The 22996-nt window shown below is 37.5% G+C and overlaps 2 protein-coding genes across 5 annotated transcripts in view; both read right to left on the reverse strand.

Moving 5' to 3' along the window:
- CFAP44 (cilia and flagella associated protein 44) overlaps positions 1 to 3859 on the reverse strand; it is a 94926-nt gene extending 91067 nt beyond the window's left edge. Inside the window, exons 1-2 of the mRNA XM_081080312.1 lie at positions 3779 to 3859; positions 846 to 942 (exon numbers count right to left, since the gene is read on the reverse strand). Of these exons, the coding sequence (XP_080936438.1) occupies positions 846 to 939 (94 nt within the window). The 5' untranslated portion in view covers positions 940 to 942; positions 3779 to 3859. The remainder of the gene's footprint in view (positions 1 to 845; positions 943 to 3778) is intronic.
- A 3897-nt stretch (positions 3860 to 7756) lies between these two features.
- SPICE1 (spindle and centriole associated protein 1) overlaps positions 7757 to 22996 on the reverse strand; it is a 47162-nt gene continuing 31922 nt past the window's right edge. For all 4 annotated transcript variants that reach the window (XM_081080371.1, XM_081080373.1, XM_081080370.1 and 1 more), the window contains 5 exons: positions 16039 to 16529; positions 13738 to 13948; positions 11829 to 11931; positions 10510 to 10597; positions 7757 to 9325 (listed from right to left, as the gene is read on the reverse strand). In XM_081080371.1, coding sequence (XP_080936497.1) covers positions 9272 to 9325; positions 10510 to 10597; positions 11829 to 11931; positions 13738 to 13948; positions 16039 to 16529 — 947 coding nt within the window. In that variant the 3' untranslated portion in view covers positions 7757 to 9271. The remainder of the gene's footprint in view (positions 9326 to 10509; positions 10598 to 11828; positions 11932 to 13737; positions 13949 to 16038; positions 16530 to 22996) is intronic.

Consider the following 22996-nt stretch of genomic DNA (forward strand, 5'->3'; position numbering starts at 1 on the left):
AAACAAGAGAGAAGCAAACTAAAGTTTTTGAGAAGAATGATATATAATCATACTTTTTGGAAAGGTAACTCTAGTGGTGGTATGATTTGAGTGGAAATCCTTGTTGTAAGACTGCAAGTAAAAGGAGATAAACATCTAAAATAAAACATGGTGTGGAGAAATAACGGATTTACAAGACATGTCTCAGCTTGAAAGAATTTAACGTGAATTTTGTGTATGAGTTGATTTCCCCAGCACCTTATCTCCTCTATGTAAATAGTCCAAATTAAAATTCTGAAACTATGTTTAGAGTTAGAACTAAAAAAGTCAAGATCTACTACAATACCTAACACCATGATGCCCAAGCAAACGAGCGAGCCATCTTTTTAAAATCCTATCTTTCCCTTCTATTTGCAGCCTAGAATATCCTTCCACATATGTTATTCAATTTAATCCTCAAACAGCTCGCAATTAACATTTTAATGAGTGAGAAAACTGAAGTTCTATCATTTATCCAAGATTAAGCATCTCTAAATGGTAGACCCACGACTCAAAACCAAAGTCCAGCTCTCTTCCCAGTAGAGTGTATTAGAAAAATCCATTAAAGACTCTGTAGACCTCACAGGGGAGAACACAACCAGATGTGCAGATAGGACATCATCAATTCAGAGTTGTCCACGTGCCAGGAATTGGAGATAAAATGATTAAAGCACAAACTCTGCTCTTTAAGAACTTAAAAGTTTTGTAAGGGAGCTAAACAAATAAACCTTTTCTGCTGTATAAACTTAGATAAGTACTCTTTAAAAATTATTTTACCTAAATTTAATAATAAAGAAACCTAAGTGTACATTATAATCTTTACTTACATGCAGATTGTGAAGCCCTCCGAGACTGCTTTCCACCACTCTTTGATCCATCTGATTTCCCCCCATCAGTATCCTCATCATCTGGTTCCTTCATTTCCTAAGTGCAAAATTGAGGCAGAGAAAGAGATAAAGCTATGAAATAGAAATCATTAACAGATTTTTCCCCCTAACAAATTCCACAGGCACCAAACACCAGGTGTGTTGATAATCATATGTTTGCACAGTGTCCAAGATGATGTCACCAGCAGGAGGGCAGAGCCACCATCAGAGTCCTCTGCAGGACAGCAAAATACAGTCAGCTACTCCCTTTCTCCAGGCAAACTTGTGGTGCCCTCTGGTTTCCCAGAGGTCCAGTGAAACACCACCCAAGTCCATCTTTTTCTAAATGCTCCACCATTAAAATAAACCCTCTGCCATCCTTCCTTTGGCTCATCCCCAACTCCTCCTCTTCCCATCAAATTAACCCTGGAGTTACTAATCAATTTCATTTTTAAAAATATTTGATGAGAGCACCTACCATGTATCAAGTCTTATGTTAGGCACTAAATTACAGTATTAACTAGAGAGAAATGATCCCTAACTTTATGGAGCTTGTTGTTTAGAAAGATAGATATTAAATAAGCAATTAAATAAAACAAGTGCTACCGTGTTTCCCTGAAAATAAGACCCAGTAGGATCATCAGCTCTAATACGTCTTTTGGAGCAAAAATTAATATAAGACAGGGTCTTATTTTACTATAAGACCGGGTCTATAATATAATGTAATATAATATTATAATATAATATAATATAATATAATATAATATAAGATAATATAAGATAATATAAGATAATATAAGATAATATAAGATAATATAAATAATATAATATAATGTAATACCGGGTCTTATATTAATTTTTGCTCCAGAAGACGTATTAGAGCTGATGGTTCTGCTAGGTCTTATTTTCAGGGAAACACGTTACTAAAGGAAAGAATAGGGTTTTGTGGGCATGTGAAGCAAGAAGATTAAACCATGCCTGGGGGTTAAGGAAGAGGTGTTTGAGACCCCGGTGATGAGTAGGAGGCAGCCAGGCATAGAATGGGAGAGTGTGTCAGGCAGGGGGAACCTCAGAGCAAGGGTTGAGTCTGTGAAGGCCCACAGCAGTCTAGTGGCTAGAGTAGGAGAGTGAAAAGGACATGACAAGGAAGCAGGTAGCAGATCATAAAACTGTCTCTAAGCTTTGCTAAGGAACTCAGAACTTATTTCTGTGGTCATTGAAAGCCATGGAAGGCTTTTAGGGAGGGGAGTAACACAACAAGTTGTCTCTTGTCCTCTCTCTATTGCAGCTCTTCATGTATTTGAAAACACCTACTGTATCTTCCTTTTGTCCTTCATTTTTCCACACAAAACATCCCCTGTTTCCTCATTAGGCAGACTGTCAAGTTTTGAGTCAAGTTTTGAGGAAGTGGGAAGAAAAAATAGAGTCATCGTGCAGTGATGCAGGGGGGTGAGCTGCTACAAGAAGGTCATCTGGAAGCCAGATAAATGGCTCCCCACGGTGACATTACTCATATTCATTCACTAGAGTTCAGGGTCAGTCCTCACTCTCAGGAGCTCAAACAGTCCCCCTTAGCAGTGTGCCAGAGCTGGTCACGATAAGACTCGTAGACATTGTTGTGTAAATACACTTTTTACTTTACAATGTGAAATACAACTGTGGAGAGAATAATAATAGCTAATGTTTTTGAATGTTTTCCATGTATCAAACACAACTCTAAGGAGTCTACACATCCTGTTTCATCTATTTCTCAAAATGACTCTATGTGTTAGGCATATTTTAAGATGAGAAAGCAGAGAAGTTACTCCGAAGTCTTCCCTCTCACCGAACGCATGCAATTGTTTTGCAAGTCCTGTTGCCAAGTGTCCAGTTAGTAAGCCTTTTGCATTCACCCCCTCTCTTCTATTGTGTCTCATTGTGTCTCAGCCCCACCACACCACAGCCTCACACCTTGTCTCTCCCTTCTCTAGTCCATTCTCTGCACTGCCTCTTGTATTTCTAACACACAGCTTTCAACGCGCCATGCTTTTTGTTTAAAGCTTTTCCTGATTCCTCATTGCTGTAGAATAAGAACTGATTCCTTGGCATGGCACAAAGGTCCTTCATCTTAGAGTCTGTAACTTGTTTCCTGTCACTTTCCCCCTCCCTAGTTTCTCTGAGGCCCCTTCTCCTCCTCAAAAGTTGTAGTCAGTAGCCACCTAGGACAACTCACAATTGACTGGACACACTGAGTACTTGTATGCTACTATATCTACTTGTATGCAACAAGTATTTCTTGTGTACCTACTGTGTGTCACTTTACCTGCATCATCCTATTTAATTGTAACAAGCATTACCACCTTCCTCTTTAGAGAGGAAGCAATTAAAGCTCAGAGGGGAGGGAGTACCAGTTAGCTCAGTTGGTTAGAGCGTGGTGCTACGGTTGCGGGTTCAATCCCCGCATGGGCCACTGTGAGCTGAGCCCTCCGTTAAAACAAAAAAGTTAAAGCGCAGAGGGGTCACTTTGCCAAGTGTGACATAGCTAAGTGTGGGGTGGGGGGTGGCTTGCTTGACCAAGGAACCCAGACTCCCTGCCCACCAGACTCCCTGCTCTGGCTTAACTGGGTCTAACTCTTAACCCTACTGCCTGTTCGCCTGCCCGGGCCGTATGATGAGCTCCTTGCCAGCAGGAACTGTGCCCACATGAAACCACAGTGTCTAGCTCTATACCTGTGAGGTCACTTAAAATGTTTGTTGAACTGACCCGAAGAACGAAGAAATGTGTCTCAGCAAAGCCTTGGAGGATATTGATTCAGCCTAAGAGAAGTCCAAGTGGGGTTCACCGCTACCTGACTCGCTAACAGATTTGAGGGGCAGGTTCTGGGAACTACCCGGCTGCTGGGGTCCAAACTTACCTAAGGCACCGACCGCCGCCGAGCGTTTATAGACACAGCCATCTGCCCAAGGTCTGTTTACTGCGGTTACCACGGCGACGCCACCCCCGCCTCTCGGAGACGGGCGCGCCGTGAGGCGCATGCGCCACCCAGAGGCTGTTTTTGGAGACATCCCACCGCGGAGTCTCCAGGACCCTGTTTCACTCGCCCTTTGGTGCCCGGTGTTTCGCGGCCTGTGACTCTCGTTCAAGGCCAAACGGAAATGCCCAGCGTTATTCTACCAGTTTATTATCCCAGTTTAATTTTTATATAGTTTATATAATTTTATATAGTCTATGTAATTATCCTAGGGATGTTATGTTGATAGTTAAACGAAATGACTTTTGAATATTTTCGAAGATACCTGCCCTATAATGCAAAATGGTCCCAAAGGAGCCGTGATCGTGCGCTATCATCAGCAGAGATACATCGGGAGGCTATTTTTGTTCAGTTTATTTAGTTATTTTACGGTATGTCATCTCTGCTGGCCTTCAAGAGTAAATAACATTTTATGACGTGGGCATCTTGGTCTGGGATGCTGGGTGCAGAGTACAGGCCTAGTTTGACAGACTTCTCCGTTTAGCAGTTTGCTCTTCAAGTGCTCTGTGGTACCTCCTACTGATTTTTAAATACCTAATGTTACTGGTTACAAAACATGGTTTTAAAATAGCTACAACATCGTACTAATATGTGATAAAGTGCTTTGTGTCCAGAATATATATAAAGGATTCAATTCAATAAGAAAAAAAAACTAAGCGCCTAATTTTTCAAATGGGCAAAGGACTTTGAATACTTCACCACATCAGATATATGAGTGGTCGATAAATATATGGAAAGAGACTTAACTGTAGTCCTCAGAGAGACGCATACCACAGTGCACACATTCCACACTCACTGGAATGGGTAACGTTTTTAAAACTGCCAGCCCCAAATGTGGATGTGGCGCAACTGGAACTCGCAAACACTGCTGCTGGGAATGTAAAGTGGCACAACCACTTTGGAACACCATTCCGCAGTTTCTTTAAGAGTTAAACATATACCAAGCCATTCCACGTCCAAGGTATTTACCCAAGAGAAACAAAAACTTGCGTGCAAACAAAGCCTGTACATGAATATTCATAACAGCTATATTCACAATAGCTCCAACTGGAAATAACCCAAAATGGCCTCTGACAGGTGACTGGATAAATATCTATACAATGGAATACTACTCAGAAGTAAAAGGGAAGAAACTGATAACATACAACATGGATGAATCTCAATGATGGTGCAAGAAGGCAGACATAATTGCACACAATGCATGATTCCATTTATATAAAATGCAAACAAATCTAGGATGACAAAAAGCAGATCAGTGCTTGCCTAGGGCTGGAGCAAAGGGAGGGACACAGTGAAAAGAGACAGGAGAAATCTTTTGGAGATGATAAAAATGTGTCTTAATTGTGGTGGCACTTTAGTATGTACCACCAACTGCCAAATGTCAATGAATTGTTCTCTTTAAATGGATGTTGTTTATTGTATATAAATTATTTCTCAATAAAGTTGATAAGGAAAAAAACAGCTGTATATTTTGTATTTATTAAAGTTGCCATAATGTTATATAACAACTTTCCAAAAACTTTATTACCATGAATTTGTTGGTAATATTGAAATGTCCTCTTTAGTCAAGTATTATCCAGAATTTTTCTTTTTTAAGACCATTATCCTTGCTATTATTAAATGGTATATCCAGGGTGTCTGGAAAGTCAGAAAACATAAGATAAACTTATTTATAAACAGCATGTTAGTTACAGTTTCAAATAACATGCCCAATATGTTTTCTTCAACGTCTAAACATCTTTTTTAGGTGAAATATCTTGAAATTTAAAGCACTGGGTCTATTGTTAATCTGAGAAAAGCACAATAAATTCACTACAGAATCTCTTTTAAAATCTGGAAACACAGAGGAAACAGTGTATTTATCTGTACACCAAAAAATTGGCAGTCATCATTACTGAATGTTTATTGTGAGTCACGTCATGTTCTTAGCATATTTACATATAGTTACCTCACTTAATCTTCACAACCCTATAAGAAAGATGTATCATCTCCGACTTTCAAATGGGAACAATGAGATTAATTTGCCCAAGGGACACAGCCCAAGTGGCAGAGATAGCATTTGAATCCAAGTTTTCTGATTGCAATACTTGCCCCCTTAGCCACTGGGCTATATTAGTTATTTCCTATAAATTAGGAGCAGTCCAACGATTATTTTTAAAAAGAGAGTCAAGTCTTGGCTTTCCTTCTTACAAGAGCTCTGATGTGGGCAATTTACTTCACCTCTAGGGTTCAATTTCCTCCTCTGTAAAGGTGGGTGGGTGGCATTTAATATCTAACTCATAGGTTTACTGTGAGAGTTAAATGAGATAGTGGGGATTCTGCAGCTTAGCACAGTGCTTGCCACAGTAATGGCTCAATAAAACACAGCTATCATTGTGGTGTTCCATACCACACACACTGGAGATGGCAGCATGGCATAGGCTTTGGAGAAGGCTGCCCACGTGCCCATTCTAGTGCCACCACTACCTAGTTGTGTGACCTTGAGAGTACTGACCTCCTTGTACCTGTTTCTTTATCTGCAAAATAAGGATAATAGTACCTATTCTCATAAAGGTGTCATGAAGTCATGTAAAGGGGCTAAAACAGTGCCTGGCACTTAGTAAACAGTTAATTATTATTAAATTCTGCTAACCCAAAGGATTTCGCTCTACAGTGTAGAAATGATTCTACCACAACTGTGGATTTCATTATCGATCTAGTTTTTCTCCCAAGCAGCACTTTGAAGAACTATAAATGTTATTAAAGTTTAGCAAGTGATTAGCAGCTTTCTGGGGCATACTGGAGAAGTTGTATGTTATCCAAAACCCTGAGTTGAAACACAAGAAACACAAGTAATCTGAGTTTGAACTCTTAAAAGTAAATCCAAAGATAGTACATCACAAATACAGCCGAGTTTACCCTCTGCATGCTATGGAGGTTTCCAAACTTGGGCATGCATCAGAATCACAGGAAGGGCTTATTAAAAACAGACACCAGAGTTTCTGATCAACAGATCTGGGATAGGGCCCAAGAACTTTCATTTCTAACAAGTACCCCAGCTGATGCTGACCCTGCTGCTTGGGGTTCATACTTTGAGACCCACTGATGCACTTGGTTCTGAAAGCTGATAAAAAGGGCTTTTAAGTAGTTTAAGTAGTTTGGTTAATTAAAACCAAACATGCACCAAAATATGATTTGGGGACATATTACACGTATTACACGTATCATTACACGTATCTTTGTAATGATTTTTTGCAGACCTGGCTGCACACTAGAATCATATTAGGAGGTTTTAAAAAAAGGACTGATGTTTGTGTCCTGCCCCCAAAGATTCTAATTTAATCGGTATGGAGTGAGACTTGGGCATTAAAAATTTTAGAAGGTCCCCAGAGGACTCTAATGGCAGCCGAAGCTGAGGAGCACTGCTGCAGATGGCCTAAGAAAGGCTCTTTTCTCTACATCTAATATTCTTGGGGTTTTTTCAATCCACTTTTGTATTTTATCAGCAAAAACAAACATTAATAGGATGAATACTTAAATGTTAGTCCCACAGGTTGCCAATGAGCTAATGGTAAAAGTTTTTTGCAATGCTTCTCAACTTTGGCTACACATTAAATCACTTTGAGCAGCTTTTTAAAACACCATGCCAAGGACTCAACCCTTCCCCCCACCCGCCCCACACACACGCCAGGTAGTCGGTTAGGTGGTTTTTAAATGCTCCCAAAGTCCAGAATCATAGCTTTTGAGACTTAAAGAAATACAAGGGGGAAAAAAATAAAGATCCAACCAGTTGAAGAACATTAAGGAAAATGCATGTCAAAAGAATGCATTCACAAACAAAGCAGGTAATTGACTTCAGTTACATAGGGAATAACACCAAAAGGTTTATATCCTAGACAAGGATAGTATTTATTAAGTACCAAGTTTCAAAAAGTGCAATACAAATGGAAGAATCTGCAATAATGCAAATGAATACAGCTGACTTCACGTGAATAAAACCAGCGATACCAGAAGAAACTAATATTATTTTTTGCTACCACAATGAAGAGACCCGAATAAAAGCTGCATAGGACACTTCCAAGAACGGTGACTTACAACTGCAGGAGGAGGGAAGGTGTTTTCTGAGAAAGCTCCCCACGTGTGCAGTTTCAGTGTGCTCCCCCCACTCCTCTCCCACCTCACTTAGGTTGAGAATCCTATCATACAGCCAAGGGGCAGAGATAATTTAAAAAGCAAGTTTAAAATAGAAACCAATGAAACCATATGACTTCTCTGATATGAGAGATATAAAACTGAAAGTAACAAAGAAATAATACAAACAAATAAAGAAACAAAAACTTATAGACACAGACAACAGTTTAGTGGTTACCAGAGGGTAAGGGGGGAGGGGGCATAGTAGAAGAGGGTAAACGGAGTCAAAAATATGGTGATGGAAAGAGAACTGACTCTGGGTGGTGAGCACACAATGGGATATATAGATGATGTAATACAGAATTGTACACCTGAAACCTATGTAATTTTACTAACCGTTGTTACCCCAATAAATTTTAATTAGAAAGAAAAATAGAAACCAATGTCTGAGAGCCAAACAGGTACCTTGAAGAAAGACCTACTCTGAACTCTTAGATTCAGGGCTGGGAAAATTGATAGCAACTTTTGTTACTCAATTCTGTTTCAAACACTAAATATACCAATAAATCAATGTTACTGAATTTAGACATTTGAGCTCAATGATCATTCTTTATTTGCTGTACATTACCATTATTGAGGACATTTTCATATTTAAAGACTAAGGTATGTAAGAATTTTACAATATATACAATCACTCTTACCTGCTAAAGCAAATATAAACAAATACTCCCACGCTTACTTTTTAAAGCTGGACATTCCATTTGATGGAAAAAATAATGGACTACAATGACTTGCCCCAAAATAAGAAACTAAAGGGGGTGTTCAATTTTTTTGAAAGCCAGATTTTAATCACACAGAGGTATTTTATTGTTAAGCCATATGCAAAGTAACTTTGTTCTTCAGAAAAAAATAAAATAGAGCAACATATGAGATATACTAGACAAAGAAAAACGATTAGGATAATACTGTATTACTCAAAAGAAACCTTGAAATACTTATAAAATTATTAGATTCTAAAACTTTAATGTCTCTAGGGCCAAAATTTTATTCACAGGAGGATGTAGGTTGTTTATTGGAAATCTATTTGAAAAGGTCAAAATTAAAATAATTGCTTTATTTTTCATTCTTTTAGTACTAAGTCACAAGATCTTTTCAGGTTTTATCTGAAAGAAAGACATTAAAAACTTGAGAGGAGGAGCAGGGGAAGGGGAGTGGAAGCTCAAAAAGAACATATTACTGAGGACAAACTGTAAAACTCGACTTCACTTATGACACATGGGTAGAAAGAGCAAACCAGCCTTCTTCATTTTGTTTCTCAATCTGTTGAACAAAGATGCAAAAAGGATTAAGAAAGTACTCAGAAATACGAGACCATTCAAGATTTACAATTAGACCAAGTACACAGAACTAAAGTTACCCTATACCATGAAATGGTACTGATAATTAAACTACTACTGGCAATTTCTATTCTCTGAGACACTCCCAAATAACTGATTCCCTGGTCAACAGATATTCTTATTTTAAAAAATTGCCAAATTTTTTTAAAAAGGGCAAATCCAGTACTCTATGCAAATCATAGGTACAACTTTTAAAAATAACAAAGAGTTGTTTGATCTCCTAAATTAAATTAGTTCCTAAATTCCAGAAACCAAGGGCAAATTATATAAAATAGTTTACTTTAAAGCTTTTTTTAGAATACATAAATAGCAAAGGACAGACAATTGGAATATCTTAGTCTATCAATTAACTTGGGCTGTCAATACTCAATTTTTATTGAAACACTCACTATTTGGCATAATTACTGAAGTTAGTAATAAGAATAGCAAAGAATCCCCCATATTAGACAGCTGTTAGCTCAAGTTCGCAAATGTAAGGTTTATGATTTTAAAGATATCCTCAATTAAAATTAATTTTTTTCTTAAAAAAAAAAAAAAAGATATTCTCATAATTTGCTTTGACCAAACACTCAGAGGAACTATATTTTGCTGTATTACCAACGCAAAAAAATGCCTTTGGCAAAAATTTTGGATATAAGATGCTTAGTTTCTATATATTCCTATAGCAAGTCAGAACACCATGGCAAACTGGGGTAAAGTGACATGTAAAGTGACTGTCCCCAGGGCTCTGGCTATCCCAAGCCCCACTTGGCCACAGCAAGGAATTAGGGAACCAATATTTCTCAGTATATCTACAACCCATTCAAGGCACGCCTGGGTGACCTGCCATACTATTTGGGAGGCTCTGCCTGAAACCAGTAATTTCTAGTCTTTAAAGATTGTTGAAATCAAATCCTATTGAATTTTACCTTCATCCTTAGTTACCCTAGAAAACAAAAGAAACATGTGGCTTATTTGTTTTTCTAATGAAGGTGAATTAATATTTCTTTTTTTCTATTTTATATCATCTTTAGGATAACAGGAAAAATAATTAAGAATTAAACAGCCACCTTCTACCCTCACCCTCCTGCCTCTCCGTACATTTCACAACTATATTTTGTCTCATACCTTTGCTCTTGGATTAACAGGTGTGAATTGCCCACTTCCTGAGGTGGCATTTAATGGAGAACAAGAATTACTAGTAGCCCCTGAAGATCTATTTGTGAGAAACAAAAGACAGTGAGAGAGTAATCCATCATTATTAACCTTCAACAATTATGTAAGACTGACAATTCTCAATACTGACAAGAGCTTGAAAAGGGACAGCTGACTTAGGTCCAAATGAGATAAATTATTTGTAACATATTTTCATAAACCTGAGTATTTTTTTTAATTAATACTTTGTTTTTTAAGAGTAGTTTTAGGTTTACAGAAAGACTGAGTGTAAAGTACAAAGAGCTCCGATATACCCCTCAACCACCCCCCCCCCATTTCCCCTGTCATTAACACCTTGCTTCGGTGTGGCACATTTGTTACAACTGATGAGATAACATGGATGCATTATTTTTAACTAAATACATGGGGTTCATGCATTGTGCTATACTCCTACGGGCTACGGTTTTTGACAAATGTATCTACTGTTACAGTATCACACTGGTAAGTTTTAAACATTAGATGGGAAAAAAGGATGGGTGGGGCGGGGGAGGAAGGGAAGAAGGCCAAGGCAGTGGACAAGAAATAAAACCTGGAGCAGCACAGTGCAATAGTAGGCATGATGAGTGGAGACGGAAAGCCAGGTAGGTCCCTAGTGTCACAACTTACCAACACGTAACCCATCTAGGCAAATGACACAAGTAGCTCTATTAGCTTCAGTTTCATTATTGTAAAGGAGGAAAACACTACCGATCAATTTATCTACCCTGTCATATATTATCTCCTAATTTCATAAACCATAAAGTATTCTGTGTACAGAGAGTGTCAAAAACATGTATACACATTTCAAGAAAGGAAAATTGTATTAAAATTGTAAAACTGAATATATACCAGTAACAAAAGACGAGTACAAGTCACGTTTGAGTTCTGCAATTACAAGAGGTGCTCAAAGCGGTTACCAACAGCGTCCAGACACTTCTGATATGGCAAACTACTGCTTGAGCAATGTTGACCAACGTGTCCACTTGTATACAATTTTTTGGCACCCCCGTTATGTGCCATTATCCCATTTTTGTTTTCAATTGCCAACCCATGCTTTTCTACTTAATGAAGTCTTGTTCCTCACTCCTATTCTTTTTCCTCCAAAATTCTCCTTTGATTATTTTCTCTAGGTGAGTGAGCCTCTCTGAAACTAAGTCAGATATTATGCACTTCCTTTTTCCACAAAGAGAATAAAACACATACCACATTCTTGATTTTTTTCTCTAAAGTAACTATTCATATTGTAACCCTACCTTCTCGCATTTATCCCACTGGTAGGAGAGACAGTACTGCATTTTGAGCTTTCTGGGGCTTCTGCTCCTGGAATAGATACTTCAATTGTCCTCTTTCCTCCTTCTGAAATATAAAAACAAAATATTCGTTTCATTACCATTCATTAAAATAAAAATTAAAAATTTAACTTTATTTCTGTCTCACTGCAAATTTCACATTATAAATTGAGGGGGTCTTTCTATATTTTTATCATTATGGCCCACAGATACACTTGAAGGATGCTTTTTTAAGAATGAACTGTGGGACAAGAAACTTTAGTTACTAGTATCAATTCAGAAGCATGCCAGTTCATAGAAAGCCAGAATCTTCAGATAAGTGGTATCATGTCAGATCTGGAAGTGAAAAACAGAAATTCAGAGCTAGTCTTAAAGAACTTGAGATTTTTGTAACATGCAGCTTATGTAAATTTTTCCCCTCAAAAAAAAAAAAAGAAACAGAAAGAAAATATCTGAAGTCATTCAGTAAAACTTTACATCTTCTAAATATATGACATTATTATTGTTACTGAAGACATTAAATAGGAGAGGAGAGTTGGCTGAAGAGCTCACATATGGCCAATGGCAAGTAGAACTATGTACATTTTCAATATTTCAGAAGTAGGTTATCAATCAACAAATATTTACTAAGTATATACTAATGAAAGGCTTTGTCTATCTCAGTCAGTTTCACAGAGGCTCACAAGAATCACTGCTTAAAACCAGTGATTTCTGGATTTTAGGGCATGATGAAACCCTGTCTAATTTTGTAACATATACCTTGGCCACCCTGGAAAGCATAAGAGGTTTTGCATGGCATATGATTTATTTTTATCTCTATGACTAAAGCCCAAAGAGGTTCCTGTGCAACCAAGAATTGTGACATAAGCCAAGAGTATCGTCAGCGATATAAACACTGGAATAGCAAGAACACCGTTGAAATTTACAAACTTGCTTTTGAACTGCCAACTACAAATCACATAACTTCTTTGTGCCTCAGTTTACTTATACAATATCAGCTCTGTCTACTTTCAGGGTGCGTTGGGAACTAAATGAAATAACAGAAATGAAAGTATTTTTACCTTAAAAACTATCAAAACAGAAGATACCTCATTTAATCACAAAATTATTCTTAAGCATAATAGCTTTACTTTTCTTCATTGTACTTAGCACTGACATTAGCTCATATATTTATTTGATTATTTGTTTATTGCCTGCTCCCCAAACTGAATACTAACTAATGTAGTCAAGCCTAGCAGGGACTTCTCCTGTTTGATGCAGTGTCCCCAGCGTCCAGAACATGGCAGGCACGTGGTAGGTGATCATACCTACTGAGTGATTTAAGTTATTCATTCTAATCAGAAGTTGCTCCTAGAATGAACAAAGAGGAAGGGCTCTTGGGAAATGCATTATCTGTCATTTTCCAGTAATTTCCAAGAGTCTGTTTTCTGGGTCTGTAGTTTTAAAAAGGAAACAACTTTTAAGACAAAAAGTCTTATTAGCAGATACCTTAAACGTAACCTACTTTGACCAGCCAGATATGAATCTTTCTAAAACACGAATGCTTGAACACCTGAGGGAATACACCACTTACTGATACAGAGTTTTTTTTATTCCTGATAATCAGAACCCTCTTTTATACTGAACCCAAATCAGTATAACTGATAATTTTCAGAACAGAGATACTGAAAATTACTGCAGGTGCCACAGGATGGCTTTCTAAGAGAAGAGTGGCCTTCTAGTCCTATCTCTGTCACTTATTCTGTGATTTGGTCTATTTCTTTCTATGTAAAATCGAAAGCACTGCAATATATGCTCTCTGAGATTTCTTTCAGCCCTATGTATACTTGCAAAATCAGGAAAGTGAAAACTTTCTGATTTTTAAACTGTCTACCTTTTAAGTCATGAATCTGTGACCAGCCGGTCCAAGCTCTGAGAGGTGACTGAATAGGTGACACTGGTGGAGAGGAGGGATTCAAGCCAACAAGTTTCTGCTGCTCTATTAACTGCAAGAGTTTTCCACGAGCCTCCATACTCTGCCGGTTCAATTCTGCAATCCGTTCCTCCATGCTACTTGGTGTTAGAGGTTGTGCTGCTGGAAAAGTCTTTTTTCAAAAAAAGGCACAAATTCCATGTTAAAAATAATCCAAACAATTTTGACTTTTTGTAAAAATAAACTCTTCTACTAAGAGCCAGCAAGTTAGTATTCACAGCCCTTTCTATATGCAAATTAGAACAGTGGACAAATAATAGAATTTACAAATCACTTAACTGCAAAATTGGGGCTTAAAGTAAAGGGATATTAATTCTTCTAATATTGGTGCCATGTAAGTCCTCTAGTCCTCTGTCAATAGAAAGTGTCTATGCGACAAAGCTTTCCCGAATGTCTTAGTGTTTGTTAAACTGCACAAAAGATCACACAAGCAGACACTGCTTCTAGTGACTTCGCTTCTAAGTAACATACATGTTAATGTAAGACCTGGGGCTTGAATCGCAATATACAAAAGAGGATCCGCTGTAGTTGAAAGAGATGCTTCTATAATTATAATCTTCACATGTAATCTTCATAATCTACCATGAATTATTTGGCAAAGGTTTCTAGGAACCTTATCACTCCTTCTGATCATGTGTCAGCCTTCCCAAGCCACTTTTGGCCTAAGATGTCTGAATCAAGACAGTTGATGACTGAAAAGGAATGTAAAAGGTTAAAAAAAAAAAAAGCCACCCAAGGAATATAAATAAGTTTAATTTGAAAAGTCCTGAAAGGAATATATGTGTCATTCTTAATTATTTCATTTAACTAAATATGTCCCTTTGGGAAAAAAGCAATCCCTACCAGAAATCAGTAATTTGTAGCTTATATCCATTAGTTTAAAAAGAGAGCGAAACAGTATTAAAGATCATTTGTAATTCTGATTATAACAAAAAGGGCAGTAATATTAGATTATCCTCTCTGGCCTGATCCATATTAATTAGAAAAGGAGGTAAGCTCAATTTCTAACTCTGCTACCTTTTTTAAACCAAAGAATTTCAAATAATCTTCAAAACTCTGCAAACATAGAAATGTCTCCCATGACTCAAAACTGAGGCAGTTCATACTTACATACATCTGTACCGATGCTACTGTCCACTCCTCATACTCCTTCTGGCTCCTCTTCTGCCAACCCCTTCTTACCACTATTTCCGTGATTGAGTACCCATACTGCCCTTGTTCCCCATGAGCCAGTGCTGACAGATGTGTCCGTATCCCCTAACCTTACTCTCCCCCATCTCCTATCCTTGTTCAAGGAAGCCCTCCACCCACCATTGGTAAAGTGCTTATGGAAGCAAGCACACTTGGGATCCCTGATCCATGATGCTGCCAGCCCCTTCCCACTGCCAAAACACTGTCCTGTCCCCTATCAGAACCTTGACAGAAGCCACCCCGGCTAAGAAGTAAAAGGAAGTCTCTCCCATCACTGAGTTAGAAATACTCCCCTGTTGCAATTTAGGATCCTTTTCTCCCCACAAACAAGGAAATGAAGGTTTAAGTTACCAGGTTAGCCCAGAGTTTGTTTAACTTACAAAATTCCTGTACCGTAATATGCAGACTTTTGCTACTCAAAGTGTAATACTCGGATCGGCATCATTTGGGAACTTACTAGAAATACACAGTTCCTACCTCAGACCTACTCAATCAGAAACTGCATTTCAGCAAGGTTCCCAGATGATTCATGAGTACATTAAAGAATGACTTTAAGAATCCTTTAAAATCATGTCTATAGGAAAATACATTCTGTGTACTAAAAAATTAACTACTTATAAGTTGAGAGCCAACTACAACTTTTATGAGCCCCTTTAAGTAAAAATGCTTTCAATTAAAACATTGTATGGCAAATTTTCAAGTCATAGTAATTCTACACGTCATATTTAAAACTTCATTCCTAGTTTAATTTTAGCTTTCCTGCACATTTTATCTTTGTCCTATTTTCTTCATTCGTTCCTCACTCTATTTTATGTTGTCCTCTTTTATGGTGAGATACAAAAGTACAAATAACTTACACTTATTCTGTGATGAGGACATGACAAAAAATAAGCCATCTAGCAGCAGCCTGAAAGATACCCAGGATCACTTTTGGAAAGCAGTCCCTTACGATGGCCCAGCAATGCACTTAAATTCTTATATGTCCCTAGTCAGTCCTTAACTGGTACTCACAGTAGTCACGTCTCCGGTATGACTTGTCTCCTGTTTGTTGAACTCCCGAAGCCCATCCCCTTGCTCTCCCCCTGGACCAATAATATTATTCAGATGTGCCTTGATAGCTGAATTCTGCAGTGTCAACTCAGCAATCCGTGCCATGATGTCCTTTCTTTGTATTAATGCCTCATTTGCTCTAAACTGCTGTCCATCTCCCAATACTGGGGGCTCTTCTGAGAATGCAGGGTTTCTCGTTGGCTGAGTGTTTGTGGTGGAATTGCACAGGGGTTGGGACAGGCTAACAAAAGGGGCCTGGGTTTTGTTCTCTGAATCTTCTCCCATGTGAGAGACCCTCCACCTTTGAGTGAAGAGATGATTCTCTTCACTTGAATTCTGAATGTCCGTGCCAGCAGGTAAGGTCTTCTTTTCCCAATTTTGCTCCTTCTCAATTATTTCCACAGTTGGAGGAATTCGTGGAGCAGGACGAGTTTGAACAGTCCTCCTCAATACTGTAGATAAAAATAACAGACATGTATTATTTAGCCATAGATTGGCACTGTAATCATGTCATTAGCCTCTCATGGTACTTAGAGAAGTACTTCAACACAAGGATTTGGCTTCTGAATGTCTAAATTCTTTAGCAGGGAATGTACCCGCAATGCCACCTCTAACAATCAAGTACGGAAACTTAAAGCTTTATCAGTATCCTCGTGAAAAACTATCTGCCAAGTTCACATTTTACCATGTATATTAACTCATATCTGGAATATTCGGGGTGGGGACAGTATAGGTAATTATGTAAACTGAGGACTGTCATGAAAGGCATGTCTGAAGAGGTAAAAATTTTAAATGATTACATATGTGGCAGAAAGCAGAGCAAAGAACATTACAGGCAAAGAGAACAACATATGTGAAGGCCCAAAAATATGAAAAGCAAGGAAAGGAGGCCAGTCTAGCTGTAGCATGGCAACAAGGGGAGAACTGAAGAAATAGGAGATTGGAAAGGTGTGCAGAGGCCATTTCTTGCAGAGGTTTTTAAGCCATGTTAGAGATTTTCTAATTTAATCCAAGAGTAATAAAACCTGGAGAAGGTTTGGCAATGACTCAGTTTACATTTCTTAAATGCTGTGGATAATTAAAAGGACCGGGAATGGAAGAGACCAGTAAGCATAATCTAGAAAAAAGATGATGGTAGCTTTGACTAAGGTATGTTGCTATAAAGATGGAGAAGAGTAGATAAATTTGAGAAATATTTTGGCACTAGAACTGAAGTAGTGAGCTAGAAGTAGGGAGTGAGAGAAACACACGGAGCAAGACGGCATGCACAGCTGAATGGATGGTGATGTCATTTACTGATGTGGAGAAGATAAAAAGAACAGATGTAGGAGAAGGAAGGTTATCAAGAATTCAGTTTTGAACATGCTAAGTTTAAGGCACCTTATGACTCATCTATATATCCATCCAAGGAGATGGAGACTTGGATCGAAAACTCAGTCTAAGATATCTAAGACTAAGATCCAAAAATTGGAAGTCACTGGCATATAGAAAGTATGGGAAGCCATGAGAATGAGTGAGAGTATCTAGAGGGAAAGAATAGAGTGAGAAAGGAAACAGTACCAAGACATGAAGAACTTAATATTTGGAGTCAGGTAAAGGAAGGGAAGGAGCAAAACAGACGGAAAAAGAGCAGCCAGAAAGGTAAGAGAAATATCGCAAGAAAGTGGTATCAAGGAACCAAAGAGGGAATGGTTAACTACGTATAATACTACTGTAAGACCTAGAAATATAAGGACAGATAAGTGTGCACTGGACTTAGTAACGCGGAGACCACCAAAACATTTAACAATAGTCGTTTAGGTTGAATGACCTAATTAGGAGTAAATTGGGAGGAGAGATGCTTCAAGTTCAAGAGTACAGACTGAGCACATGTTTATTCACCTCTTTTCACTGATAGCAAGAAAATATACAAGTAAGTAAAACCCATATCAGTAAAAATAATGATCTGGGGAGAGGCATTAGAAAATTAGATATTTCAACACAATTCTGGAAGACTTCCCACATACTGAGTGGGAAGTATGTGAAAGTAGGAAATTGAGCAGAAGCCACAGTCCAGAATATGTATTATAAGGAAGCTGAAGGTAGAGCCAGTCTTTCTAGGGGAACCATGAAAAGGCTGCAGGCTCAAACCTGTCAAGTACAAAGTGAGAAGTAGGACTGAAAACTGGGGAATTACTTGAAAGTTTGTCTTTTATACAGTTATGTCAGTCAAGCTGTTGTTCACCACCTCCCCCACCCATCCTTGAAAGCAAAAGACAAACAAACAAAACAAGGTTGGGAGAGCCAATGTGGCGACCCCGCTGACTATCTGAATCCTACTTGCATACTGTAAAGGAAGCCTGCAGTTAACAGAGCAGGGCCATAGACACAAGGCAAGTGCTTAAGGCAAAGCCTGCTGGGAAAACAGACCTATCAACACTACAAAAGAGAAAACTTATGACAACTACCTATAATCAAGTCATTTATTCTTAAATATGAATGGTCAACAAAGGATCACCAGACATATGAGGAAAATGAGCAGCACGAAAGAGAAAAGCCAGGATAGATAAACAGAAGAACAGACTAAGAAGAAAGAAAATTCAGGTATAGAAGAAAATGTACCTGGCATCTTCAGAAGAGTTTCTGGAAGATATTGCATTCATAATAAACATCAATGAGAAATAAACAATCAGACAATAAGACAGACCTCTTGCTTGGAAATTAAAAATATGATTGATGAAATTTTAAGAATCTGAAAGCAGGCTTTAATATAAAGTGAAAAACTTACTCCAGAATATAAAAAGGAAGATATGAGTAAATACAAGACAACATAATCCAGAAGATAAACATAATGTCCCCTAACTGTAGATAGTCACATGTCTTCAGACTGAAAAGTCCCTCTGGTGCCTCACAGTGTAATAGGAAGAAAAATATATATTTAGACATATCTTGTACAATTTCAGAATATAAAGGGATCCTAAAATCTTCCAAAGAGAAAAAGTAGGTCAAATACAAAGAAATGTATTACATATAACATCAGACATCTCAGTTGCAACGCTGGATACTAAAAATCGATGGAACAATGCCTTTAATTTCTCAGGAAAAAGGGACTATAAATCTAGAATTCTATATTTAGCCAAATTATCACTCAAGTGTAAGAGAAAAATGAAAATATTTTCAGAATTTCAAGAACTTAAAGTTTATATTTTACACACCTGATTTTTTTCAGCAAATTGAGGGAGAAAACCAAAAGAGAGGAAGAAATGGAATCCAGGAAACAGGGATCCAACCCAGAAGTGTAATGATGTGAGCAGGCCCAGAGAGCAATCAATCCAGACTGCAGCAGGGATTGAAAGGCTCTGGGAGGGTATCTCTGGGATGCATGTGAATTCCATGCCATAGATAGTATGTCTAAAGGACTTGAAGATACAGTGAAAGCACATTATTCTTTTGTAAACAAGAGGGTAAAAGTAATTTGAAACTCCAGACAAAACAAAAACCGAATAAGAAAATCACAGTATAAATATAGAGCAAACTTAAAAATTCGGAGCCACTTTCACTAATGAAGTGAAACAAGGAGAATTCACCTTGATCTTCATACTAAGAACTTTTTCTTTTGTATGGCACAGGATTGATTAACAGTAACAATGGATCAAAAAAGAAAATGTAATTGTTATTTGTTTTCAACTTTCAGTATCCATCTACAGACAAGACACAATAGACATAACTAAGGTAATGTCACAATGTAAATGTTATCAGACTTGATCCTGTAAAAGGAGAGGCCGAGTTGACTGAAGAGGGGAGGTAGAAACACAGGAGATGTAGAAGGAAGGCAGGGAAGCTAGTATTCTCATCTTACAGAGTGGAAAGCCAAGAAATACTGCCTAAAGGTAATGAAGAAGAAATAGAAAGAATGCAAAGTCACAAAGTTAAGCAATAGAAGAACTAAAAAATAAAAATATAATTACCCAAATTAGACAAGAAAGGGAGGTAGGTGTTAACTGAAATTAGATAGGAAAGGGAGGTAGGTGTTAACCCTCTTCTTTATAAGGGAGAGTCTATAATAATTGTGTAAAGCAGATATTTCAAGAAAAGAGATACAAAAAGATTATGGAGACCATCTCCAGATAAACAGAAATCAAACTGAAATAAAAATGATTGCCGAAATGGAAGTAAAAACTAAAATAAACAAATGGGATTATATGAAACTGAAAAGCTTCTGCACAGCAAAAAAAAACTATTGACAAAATAATGAGGCAACCAACTGAATGGGGGAAGATTTTTGCAAACAGTGCCTCTGATAAGGGGCTAATATCCAAAATATACAAGGAACTCATGAAACTCAACAACAAAAAAACAAACAACCCAATTGAAAAATGGACAGAGGACCTGAAGAGACATTTCTCCAAAGAGGATATACAAATGGCAAATAGACATATGAAAAAATGCTCAACATCGCTAATCACCAGAGAAATGCAAATGAAAACCACAATGAGATATCACCTCACCCCAGTCAGAATGGCTTTCATCAACAAGACAAATAGTAACAAGTGTTGGAGAGGCTGTGGAGAAAAAGGAACTCTCAGACACTGTTGGTGGGAATGCAGACTGGTGCAGCCGCTATGGAAGGCAGTGTGGAGGTTCCTCAAGAAATTACAAATAGAATTACCATATGACCCAGCAATCGCTCTCCTGGGTGTCTACCCAAAAAATCTGAAAGCATTTCTCTATAGAGACACGTGTACTCCAATGTTCATTGCAGCTTTGTTTACGGTGGCCAAGACATGGAAACAACCACAATATCCTTCAATAGATGAATGGATAAAGAAGTTGTGGTATACATACACAATGGAATACTATTCCGCGGTAAGGAAAGATGATATAGGAGCATTTGTGACAACATGGATGGATCTTGAGAGTATAATGCTAAGTGAAATAAGTCAGACAGAAAAAGCAGAGAACCCTATGATTTCACTGATATGTGGTATATAAACCAAAAACAACAAAAGAACAAGACAAACAAATGAGAAAGAAAAACTCATAGACACAGACAATAATTTAGTGGTTACCAGAGGGTATGGGGTGGGGGGTGGGTGATGAGGGTAAGGGGGTCAAATATATGGTGATGGAAGGAGAACTGACTCTGGGTGGTGAACACACAATGGGATTTATAGATGATGTAATACAGAATTGTACACCTGAAATCTATGTAAATTTACTAACAATTGTCACCCCGATAAATCTAATTAATTAAAAAAAAAGAATGAATGGGATAGAATGCCAACTATAATTTTATATATATAATGTGATGGCTCGGTGTGAGGTCGGAGGGATAGTGGATGGGGGGAGGGGAGTTCACAGTGTGAGGGATATAAATGATGAACGTCTAAGTATTACCTTGTCTTGTACATCTGAAACTAATAAATTAAAAAAAAAAAAAATGAATGGGATATAAGAAAATGAAAACAGCATGCACACACACTCTACTCTTTCAAGAGTATGGCTGCAAAGGAAAGTATAAATGAATTAGTGGCCAAAGGTAAATATTTATGATGGGGAATGTAAGAATAGATGGTACCCGCTGGCCACATGTGGCTAATCATATTCAAATTTAAACTAATTAAAATTAAATAAAATGTAAAATTGAATTCCTCAATCACACTAGCCTCACTGTGCTCAGCAGCCCCACGTGGCTAGTAGCCACCATACTGAATAGAGCACTTTCATCATCACAGAAAGTTCTACTGGACAGAGTTGTCTAGAGCATAGGTGAACACCAAGGAAGGGCTCTATGTATCTCCCATCTTTACCCACATGTTCAATTCTTTACTTGTGAGCATTCCAAACAAAATGTTAAAAAATATGATGATAAAACTTCACAAATTCAGAGGACATATTCAAAGGTAGTTTATCTGCACACTGTAAAAGAAATGTGCTGTGTCATTTTCCATGCAGAACCCACTGAAAATGCTAACCAAATGTTATCTATAGCAACAGTTTGCTTTAATGAACATTTCCTATATTTGCAATTGGAGTAAAAATATTTATATTGTTTCTTTAAAAGAACATTAAGCTATATTAGTATCACTAATGAAAAACAATTTACTGAAAAGAGATTATATTTCCTAAATCTAGCCAGAGACAATAATACTCTCTAGTCCTCTAAAAAAGAAATACTGAATCACAGACTTATAGAGCTAGAGGGACATTAAAGATAAAGGAAAAGCCTCTCTTCTTAGAGACAGGAAAACGGAAGTCCAGCAAAAAGCCTCTTTTTAGAGACAGGAAAACTGGAAGTCCAGTTAGTCACTGGCTGGGCAGACCAAGATCCCAACATTCTGACAGTCAGTCTAGAACTGTCTCCCTACACCACACAGATCTGATAGACTCTGCATTCGTATTATAAATGCCAAAACAATTTCTATAATAGCAAGGATTTGTCCTTTTCTTCAATCCCTTATGGCCTCTTCATGTCCTCTACTGAAAGCAAATATCAAAGTACAGAAAAATTTGATAAAATTTTATGTCTCAATAACAAAAGTGATTCTTCTGTCCACCATTTAAGAAAATAAATATTGTTTTTATAGAAATAAAAATTAGGCAAATCAGGGCTAAATAATATTTTTCTAAAATCTTTGGAGGACAGTCTGGAGTAGTTTTTTTTATTGAAAATGAAAATGTTTTTTGAAAATGAAAGCTATAGCTCCAGAAAAATGCACAGGTGGACAAATAAATATAATTTTCCAAACAATAAAGTAGTCCATAGAACTTCTGAAGACCATCCATGAGCTTCAAGTTCTGAGCTAACAATAAATTTTTAACATTTTATTCAAAATTAATTGTCCCTCGACTTTCATTATAAATTTCCCTCAACTAACTGAGCTAAAAAGTTTTGATGAAAAAGAGGTTAATAACCAGATCTGACCTAGAAAATCCTTAA

The sequence above is a fragment of the Rhinolophus hipposideros genome, assembly GCF_964194185.1.
Source record: "Rhinolophus hipposideros genome assembly, chromosome: 2".
In the NCBI taxonomy this organism is placed as follows: Eukaryota; Metazoa; Chordata; class Mammalia; order Chiroptera; family Rhinolophidae; genus Rhinolophus; species Rhinolophus hipposideros.